General features: G+C 39.4%; 1 protein-coding gene across 1 annotated transcript; it reads right to left on the reverse strand.

Annotated features, from left to right (window-relative positions):
• Window positions 1-575: 575 nt before the first annotated feature.
• RAD51B (RAD51 paralog B) lies at window positions 576-9508 on the reverse strand. Its single transcript, XM_029083510.1, has 4 exons — window positions 9375-9508; window positions 4264-4383; window positions 1154-1360; window positions 576-615 (listed from the first exon to the last, which is right to left on the reverse strand). Exons 1-4 carry the CDS (start codon window positions 9467-9469, stop codon window positions 576-578), a joined length of 462 nt encoding a protein of 153 aa, XP_028939343.1. The 5' UTR covers window positions 9470-9508.
• Between the last annotated feature and the right edge of the window lie 1020 nt (window positions 9509-10528).

Genomic DNA, 10528 nt, shown 5'->3' on the forward strand with positions numbered 1-10528 from the left:
TTAATGAAGGTGGAAGGGGGAGCAGGGGCTGTCTAAAGGAGAAGAAATAGAGAAAAATAGTATATTACTATAAAACTTCTCCCCTTTTTCAAAGGACTGGATATATTTTCCCAAAATACGAGTGTGTATACTTACTTTAAAATGTCAATGGCTTTTTAAACCACTATAAACATTATTGGGTGCACTAACTAGGATGCTATCTTTTGTACCTGAACTTTAAAGGCACTTCACAAGGTTTAATTTTCTCCATCAAAACTCTTTAGAAATTACATGGCAGAAGAAAATCCATTCCTCTTAAGTCAGCTAGTTCCACACCTCTGACATGTATATTTCTAGTATAACAGTTGCTGTGAACTCAGGAGCATCAGAGGGGAAAGGCCTCACTAGTCTTACTCAAGTTACTTGCACAGTTTATCTCTTACACTGGAGTGACAAGTAGGTTACCCATAGCAGGAAATACTTCCCAGAGTTGAGTCTCAATTACATCTTTTGAGTATATGATCCTCCGTGGATCATATAACGAAAGAACACACATACACATTTATGCAGCTTACATCTTCTAAAGCACTCCCCAATCAGTTCCACTCAGGTCCTGCACTGAGTGCCCATGTCATCCTTTGTATTTTATGGGCAAGTCCACAGATTTGCTGAGCCGTTACCTTCCTTTCTGCATTTATTAGTATACGGTATCTGTCACAAAAGGAATTTATGTTGCTCCAAAGTGTAAGGTCTTTCGAGATTCTATAAATCTGAGTAGAAGGGATGGAGACAGAAAAAGATCTTCACCTAGTCAGAGTACGCACTAGTTAGAGTAAGCATTGCATTAGAAGGGAACCATAGGGTAAGCAATATTTAATGGCAGCAATATAAGATTTAAGAAAAAAAAAACAAAAAACAAAGGACTGAAACACAGCTGGAGAATCTTGTACACTCTTGTTTGAAGTCCTAAATAAAAAATAATAACATTAAATTTAAAAAAAACCCAACAAACCACAAAGAACACCAAGCAGAACAGTTACTGTTCCCCCATTGCCCAACTCTAGTCCAACTGGTACCTGCTTGAAGATTCTAGCTAGAAGCTTTTTCTGGTTTTCATCTTCCTGTCATTTTCCTTCTTCTCAGATGTTATTACTTGATACTGTAAGGCAAAAACTTAAGAAAGGAGGAAGAACTTACTGGTATTGAGAACTCCTCTGCCAAATACTTCAACACTGATGCTCCTCTAGCCAAAAAGTTACTTCTCTCTGCCAGATTGCCTTGGAGTTTTGTGTCAAACTCCTTTCTGACAACTGAAGCAACAGAGTCAATTATTATGAGTTTAACTTTCTTTGAAATAATTTCTTCCTCCAAAGACATAATCCTAAAAAATAACAAAAAACTCCAGTCATTGATAATATTATTTACACAACAGGACCATTTTATAACCCTGAAAATTTTTAAATAAAAGGTTTACTTTAAAAAGCTGAAAGTGTGTCCCTCTTTTTCCACCTCGTGCATGACCTCCACTAACATCTGCATGTATTGAATAGATTTGGAAAGGAAACTGAGGCTCCAGTGGGCCACATAACCCAAGGGAGGACCTCTCTAAAATAGGTTTGGAAGAACCTCTAGTTAGCAACACTATGCTGTACAGCCCCTGAATGAGAGATAGCAAGTTATAAGGACAATGAAACCGTGCCTTTTTGCTCACAGTAGCAACGTCCCATTACCAACAACAGAATCCTTGGTGTCTATATATGCAGGTCTCATCTGTTTCCATATACCTCCAAAGATAGTATGCCAAACCTAATCCATTGATAACATGCTACTAGCTGTTCTCTGATAAAGCCACATAAGAAGAAGAAAGCATTCTTAGAATAATTCTCCCACTAACATAAAATACACAAGATGATGCTAAAATATAACTTAATTCTTTCTCATTGCAAAATGTGTTCACAAATTAACATAAGGTAACAACATGACAATACAGCACTGCCAACAGTGGCATTCAGGTTGATGACTGTTAAACAATTCCTCCCTCCCACTGCTGGAAGGGCCCCAGTCTTCCTAAAGTAAACTGTGCTGTGGAGGAGCAAACTCCTATTTCATGGAAAAACGTAATGCTTATACTATGGTCTCTCCACAATCCAAGACAACACCTGTCACATGAACACTCCCTTCTAAAAGCTTACGGAGATCAGAACATATAGAAATTGTCTATCAGAAGTTAGAAAACTATCAACTGGATTAGTCACATGCTATGAAATGAGAAGAGCAATGTCATAATGCTGTGTGAAAGAAGCAGGGCAGTAAGTAGGATTACAACAGTGGACTTCAGGAGAGCTAACTTTAGCCTCTTCAAAGACCTGCTTGGAGGAATCCTGTGGGTTATGGCTCTAGCAAGTAAGGGGGCCCAAGAAAGCTGGTTAATATTCAGGCTCCACTTCCTCCAAGCTCAAGATCAGTGCATCTCTATGAGCAAGAAGTCAAGCAAAGGAGGCAGGAGACCTGCATGGATGAGCAAGGAGCTTCTGGAAAAATTCAAATGGAAGAAATTTTATGGGATGTGGGAAAAGAGACTTGGGAGGAATATAGGGACATTGTCAGAGTATGCAAGGATGCAACGAGGAAAGCTAAGGCCCACTTGGAATTAAATCTAGCTAGGGATGTCAAGGACAACAAGAAGGGCTTCTTCAAGTACACAAGTACCAAAAGGAAGACCAGGGAAAACGTGGGCCCGCAGCTGAATGAGGCAGGTGCCCTGGTGACAGAGGATACAAAGAAGGCAGAGGTACTGAACAACCTGGCCTTGAACACTTCCAGGGAAGGGGCATCCACAACTTCTCTGGACAACTTGTTCCAGTGTCTGACCACCCAGACAGTGAAGAATTTCTTCCTAACGTCTGATCTAAACCTACCCTCTTCCAGTCACCATGGTATGACTGGCTGGGTAGATGAGGGGAGAGAATGAATGTTGTCTACCTCAACTTCAGCAAGGCTTTTGACACTGTGTCCCATAACATCCTCATGTTATCCTCATCAAGCTCAGGAAGTGTGAGTTAGACGAGTGGACAGTGATGTGGATTGAGAACTGACTGAACAGCAGAGCTCAGAGGGTTGTGATCAGCAGCGCAGAGTCTAGTTGGAAGCCAGTAGCTAGCAGTGTTCCCCAGAGGTAAGTACTGGGTCCATTCTTGTTCAACATATTTATCAGTGACCTAGATGAAGGGACTGCGTGTACCCTCAGCAAGTTTGCTGATGATACAAAACTGGGAGGAGTGGCTGATACATCAGAAGGCTGTGCTGCCATTCAGTGAGATCTGGACAGGCTGGAGAGTTGAATGAAGAGGAACCCAATGAAGTTCAGTAAAGGCAAGTATAGAGTCCTGCACCTAGGAAGGAATAACCCCAGGCACCAGTACAGATCAGTACAGGGGCTGGCCTGCTGGAAAGCAGCCCTGCAGAGAAGGACCTGGGAGTACTGGTGGACAACAAGTTAACCATAAGCCAGCAATGTGCCCTTGTGGCCAAGAAGGCCAATGGTATCCTGGGGTGCATCAAGAAGAGTGTGACCAGCAGGTCAAGGGAGGTGATCCTCTCCCTCTACTCTGCCCTGGTGAGGCTGGAACTGGGGAGCCTGTCCATTTGCAGGCTCCCCAGTTCAAGGAAAACCAGGAACTACTGGAGAGAGTTCAGTGGAGGGCTACAAAGATGATTAAGGGGCTGGTACATCTTTCTTAGGAGGAAAGGTTGAGAGACCTGGGTCTGTTTAGCCTGGAGAAGAGAAGACTGAGAGGGAATCTTTATCAATGCTTATAAATATCTAAAGGGCAGGTGTCAAGAAGATGGGGTCAGACTCTTTTCAGTGGTGCCCAGCAATAGGACAAGGAGCAATGGGCACAAACTGGAACACATGAAGTTCCATCTGAACAAGAGAAAAAACAACTTTACTTTGAGGGTGACCAGGGAGGTTGTGGAGTCTCCTTCTCCAGCCTTGTGGAGATATTCAAAACCCACCTGGACACAATCCTGTGCAACCTGCTCTAGCTAAACCTGCTTTAGCAGGGCGATTGGACTAGATGATCTCCACAGGTCCCTTCAAGCCCTACCATTCTGTGATTCTGTGTGACTCTGACGTCAATTTTACTTCGTTGGAGACCATGCTGTTATCAACATGAAAAGGCCTCAAATAAATTAATTACTCTTCATAAAACTTTGATATAAACCAAATATTGTTATAGACAATATATGATCTTTATTTATAAACTCAGGAGAAGAGCACACCTCTTCAGTACACTGCCACAGGTCAGCTCTCGATACAGGTGAACGCTGTGGGTCATGCAGAACAGCTTTTCATCAGAGTCAAAGTAAGTAGGGAATCTGTTTCCTGCTATCTCAATCAATCTGTCAAAAAAACAGAAGGCATAACACTGCAAAAGGAATAATGTGGGATAATACAGCATCAAGTATTCAAAAAGCAAACAAAGCAAACCTCTGAACGATAAGCAGATACTAAGTAACACTGGAAATCTTTTTCAAAGGAGAAGCACACTTTAGCAGGCAGGCTGAAATGCTGGAAGTCAGAACAGTTCAGTTTCCTTCCCAGTGATGCTAGTCAGCGATACATTAGACACAATGCGTCTGCACACAAGGAAACAGCATATCTCCTGCAGAAGGAAACTGCAGTTTATAGTTACTGAATGCAAAGTTCTTTGAGTTTTGTACAAGAAGTTCCACGGTCAAGCATTCTCCTACTGTAATTATTATATCTAAATATTATTTTAATTTAAACAAATGTACTCTACAGCTCAAATCAACTTCCCTTCCACCTTCGTCTTGCAGTAAAATCATAAAGTAGACCTTGTGCCACCACAGAAATTTAACAAACTGATAACAAACAGAAGATCTCTTACAAGATCCAGTCAACATGGAAGCAGAACTAAAAAGAACAGAGCCCAATTCGATTACAAGTACTTATAAAAGCAGCACAGTTATGGAAAGTATGCCTGCCAAAGTGAAAATCTTTTCATGGATAATCTCTCCTCAAATACAAGAACAAGGTCATTTGTATGGGAGACTTTTTCAATGAAACCATTTGCATTGTGCCAGTTACCTCTTTGCAAAAAGGGCTTATAAAATGTTAAGAAAACATACTTTTTAGAGTATAGCAAAAAAAAAAATAATAAATAAATAAAAATTAAAACATCAGCATTATGTCAGACTGAGGCTCCAGCTGCCAGGCAGCTACAACTGAATATCCATCCATTCAGATAGCACAGGTGCAACCGGCATGACTTGATATGATAAAATGACTAAACAGTTTGAGAGGTTGTTTCACTGATAAAGCTGAATGTGGGATTCCATGATTAAATGTTCTCCATTACCTTATTAGCAAATTCATGACCACCTCAAAACCTTGAGTTACAATTGTTAAGCATGCTACTGTTTATTATCAGGGTAGACTAAGGAAGTGTATCAGATAACTGGTGATAACACCAAAAGAAGTCAGAGGAAGCTGGATATTTATTATTTGTTGTGAAAATACATTCATATTCAGAAACCATGCTTTGAATAAAACCTCTCGCACAAATGCAAACCTAAATTTACTGATGAGAGGCCAATATTTTCAGTTAAATTAGGTTTTTTCCATAAAATCATTGAAGACACTAAATGGTATATGTTTTAGAAATGCTGACTGCCTGCAAACTCTTTGGAAGTCAGTGGAAAGAAGTTCCATCCCTCTGAACACAAGGCAATTTTATCTACATCCTTAAATAAATGATCCAAGAATTTAACTTTGAAACTCATAATTACAATCTGAGCACTGTAAATTTTTTCCACAATGAAGATTTTATTTTGTAATAACAGAAAATATTTAACTGTTTGTATTTTAAGCAGACATATCCCACAGTCTATAGCTTGAGAAGAGTGGCACCTAGTGGATGATACCTCTGGGCACAGCTTACTGGTTATCTCAACACCTTTTATTTAAGCCCCTTTCATTAAAATCCAAAATGTTAAATTTATTTTAGAAAAATTCTTTTAAATCAGTTTTATTTGGTTTAAAAACAGAAACACTAAGCCTGAATGTTAATATACCTATGCTGAGCAAGCAATTTCATTACAAAAGCCTGAATGTTATTCATTAGATACATTACTTATTACATCTAAACTTGTCATGCAGAACTTCCAGAGACAGAATCTTGTCTTTCCATTTTCACAATTAACCATGAAGACCATTTGGGCAACAGTGATCTGTCAATCAATGGACTGCATGAAATTAGATTTGATATGCTTCCTAATGGACATGCATATTGCAAAGAACATCATTACACAGGCTGACTTAAAATGACACACCAAAATCTTGCTGAGATTGCAGTACTATTCACAGAGCTCCATATGCAGGTTCAAAGTTCTTGAAGATCTAATCCTGTTTGTCATGATGAGACCAAAAACTGCACAGATCATGTTCTCTGCAATCAAGGCAGAGGCCCATGGGTTGGAAAATATGTTTGTCCTCAGCTTTGGTTCACAGGAATTTGTATCTAGACTTTTTCAGAAGCAGTAAGTATGGCTAGAGAAAAAAGAAAATCAAACAAATTATTTTCAGACTTTCTAAATAAGTCTGGTATGTTTTCAGTTAACAGCTGTCTAGAGTTGAATCAAATTGCTATAAAACTGGTGACAACACTTTTGATTTCTAGACTTACTACAGCCATTCCATCTACCTGACCTAGTGTCCATGTTCTGACATCTGAATGATGGACACCATCTCTACTGTTGCAGCTTTCTCTTACACTAGACGAAAATATATAAATTACAAAAACCAGTGGGATATCTTAGAAGACCAGCCTCAATTCTGATCACTCTTCTTGGTGTTGCTATTAGATTGAACTAAATTGCCATGTTAGAGAATAACTAATAAGACTATGACAGTTTGTGGAAGCAAAAAGCTTCCTGCCCTGAAGTATGACCTGACAGGCAGAATGACAAAAGGGAAGTGCCTTTCAGCGAAAGAAATAAAATTACCCAGCTTTATGCAGTACCCTTCTAGAAGCAGCACAGCATTACAGCCAGCATGGCAGCCACAACTTAGCAACTCCCAGCCCTAAAAAGCAGCAAGGATACAAACACTCTTCTCAGGCTTTTGTTAGAGTCTTCTGAGTTTTAACTAAAGTTAGTGCCACCTAAATGTCTCTATTAACCCCTTTAAAATAAGTTGCTATTAAATGAATATTTGCGATCTTTTCTGAAGTGTTTAGAACAACAACAAAAACAAAATCTCTTCTATTTGTCATCTATTAATAATGCAGGATTACAGAACCACAAGAAAATTCAGGTTAGAAAGAGAACTCAGGAGATCTCCAGGACAACATCCTGTTCAAAGTAATGCTAGCTATGAAGTCAGAGCAAGTTACTTGAGGCTTTATCTAGTTGTATCTTGGAAGCCTCCAAGGATGGAGGCAGCACAGTCTCTCTGGGCAACCTTTTCCAATTCCTGACTGACCTTATAGTGAAAAATCTCCATATATCAGCACAGAAATGGATTTCAGTGTATGCCTGCTGTCTCCCTCCATGCACGACTGTGCCATCTTTTTGACTGCCTCCTCATTGGTAAGGGAAGGCTGCTGTTAGATCCCCCTAAAGCCTTCTCTCCTCTAGGCTGAGCAAGCCCTCAGTCTCTCCACAAAGGGCAAGTGCTCCAGCCTCCAAATGTCTTGGTAGTCCACTGCTGAACTCCCTGCAGTTTGTCATGGCCTCCTCATACCGAGAGCCCAAAACTAGACACAGGATCTAGATGTAGTGTAACATGTACCAAGTAGAAGGGGATAAGCACTTCCCTCACTCTGCTGGTACTGCTCCTTAGAATTTGCAACACAGAAAGTATAAGATACAGTCTGTCTGCTGAAACTGTGTTTAGCTATCATTTCCAACTGAGCAACACTAAATATGATTTAATACATAAATATTTTCAGCCTTAGTAATATTGGGGGTTTTTTTTACCATGTTTCCTTTCTACATCCCACTATTTTAAGCAGTTCCTTTTCACATCCACCTGTTTTCTTTAGCATTTGCTTCTAAGCAATAAGTCTTAACTTACCCATTATGTCCTACTCTTTTTTACTATCTATACTTCAGGAATCTGAAATAAAGATTTAGTGGTATGTGAGAAGGGAGCACCATACTTTGCAGCAACATTGCTTGAAGCTTTTCTTCTTTGATATATTACACTTCTCATTTAAAGTAATTCAAACTTCTGTGAAATTAACTTGACAAAAACAGGGCTAGAAATCCCACTTTCTCATCCATGATAACTTCAAATGATTAAACAATGCAAATATTATTTGCTTTGATACTCCAGACTCAGTCCATGAGTATAACTACCAAGTCATCTGAAATATATAAATTATTTCAATGAGTCATCTTCTGCCCATTTTTCTACACAAACAAGGATGAGACTACTGCATTTCTTGACCTCCCCTGGACCCTTAATTTTGAACTCACTAATTCCAATCAACAGTGACAAAGGAATACACATGTCAAAACCATCAAATCCTCATGGTTTAGAAAAGTTGGTAGCTAAGTAAATTAGAGCTACTTTTAATTAAATACTGCAGAATTATTTTAACAGTTATTATTATTATTATTTCTCATGTTAACAGCTTATCAGTCAGTTAACATGAGGAGAGCGGTGACCAACACATGCATACAACTGACTCTCAAGCAGATACAGCATACAAGTGTCTCCTGTCCATTCAACAGTCAGAAGATACTGTAAGTGCATAGCTGAGCAGTTTTGGTCACATGGACAAAGCAGGAGATATTAGAAGAACAGGGATGTTATAGAGATAAGGGAATCTTAGTACTGCATGGCCACTAAGGACATGGGAGAATTGCCACGTTATTGCAGAAGGAAATCAGAAGTGCAGAACAAGGGCAGGGGCCCCACTCAGCAGAAATAGGACAGAAATCTGAAGGAAAATGGGCTACATCAGTCCTGCTGTTCACAGAACCACCTCCATTTTCTTTGTACTCAAAATGCTGGACCTTTACATCCCCAAAACCTTCGTGCTAACTCCGCAAACTAAACTGCACAGAAAGATTTCAGATACAGGACTGTTAAGACCATTTATAAATTAGAGAGCATGCCATCCACCTCATCATACCACTATGGCAATCTGCAACATCATACAAATTAGGAAGGTGAGCAAACTATTCTACTATATTAATTTCATCATCTACAGAATAACTGCATATATTAGATGAATGCTTAATAGCTACCATAGGTATTTAGTTTATAAAAGCTTAATTATTGCTCAGAAAATAACTTAAGACTCCAAGACAAAAGGTGATAAAGAAGTTGCAAGTGTGTATTTTAGAATTTTGCATCTTACCTTTCAGCACTGAAAGCAGACTCTGTGTCAATGTATATAACAGCCCCATCTAGTCCTCCCATGCTTACAGGCAGTGTAGCCAGAACACTCATCATAATACAAAATTGAGTTTTGCCACAACCTGGTGGGCTAGTTATCTGGAAGAAAAAAAAATTAGTAACATGAACAAGAGATGACACATTAATTTCCCAATTCTACTTTTAACTCAGACATATCGGCCAGAACTCTACGAATTCTGCTCTTCCTAACCAAAGAAGGAGATAGCCATAAAAAGATAGAATGCAGCCCACAAAGAGAAACTGGCAATTACTCTTGGGTCTGTGCCTTGCAAACTTATCCACTGAAGAATAAACAGTTCTTCTTCAGACACAGCATTATGCTTGTACTTCATTTCTCCAATATCCTTTATTACCTCTCATATTTGAGAGAAGGTCCCTTACTCTCCCCCTCCTCTTACAAGATCTTCCCTAGAGCCACACCTAGTTCTCCTTCCATCTCCTTCTCTGTGTTACCTTCTAAAATAGAGCAGAATTAGAAGATTTGCAGTTTACACTCACAAGACATCAACAGCCTTTAGAGTGGAAAACAAAGTCCAGAGCTAATGAGTTCACAAATGTAAGTGACTGCTTAGGAATTATCATTACCTTAGTTGCAACCAGGTCTCCCTCAGAAATCAAGGATAATCCCTTATATCCTGTAAAGGCTGAATGTTCAATATGAACCACATATATACATAAGACAGGTTTTACCTGCCCCAGAGACTACTCTCTGCTATGCAGCACAGGTTTTTATCATTGATGTTAACTCCCTATTACCATATTTCAACATGACCATAATTTAATGATCCAGAACAGCTTGCCAATTTTAAGCTTTCACCTGTGCTTACTGAAAGCCTACTGCGGTTAAGCAGCATTCAAAAAGAGCACATTCAACTTGTGTGAAATGGTTCCAGTATGATTTTGATCCAAGAGAAAAACCACAAGGATCAAAAGAACACATTGTTTGATGAGATCCCCAGTTTCTAAGAGCAAGATTTTTCTACTAGAGATGGCAGTATGCTGTTCTTCATCCACTGCAGATCTTGCAGAGATTGTAAGTGAATGCTGGGCTCTGTGTTCAGATAGTATGTTCCTTACTACTACAGTCAGCCTATA

The sequence above is a fragment of the Antrostomus carolinensis genome, unplaced genomic scaffold (assembly GCF_000700745.2).
Source record: "Antrostomus carolinensis isolate BGI_N321 unplaced genomic scaffold, ASM70074v2 scaffold912, whole genome shotgun sequence".
Taxonomy (NCBI): domain Eukaryota; kingdom Metazoa; phylum Chordata; class Aves; order Caprimulgiformes; family Caprimulgidae; genus Antrostomus; species Antrostomus carolinensis.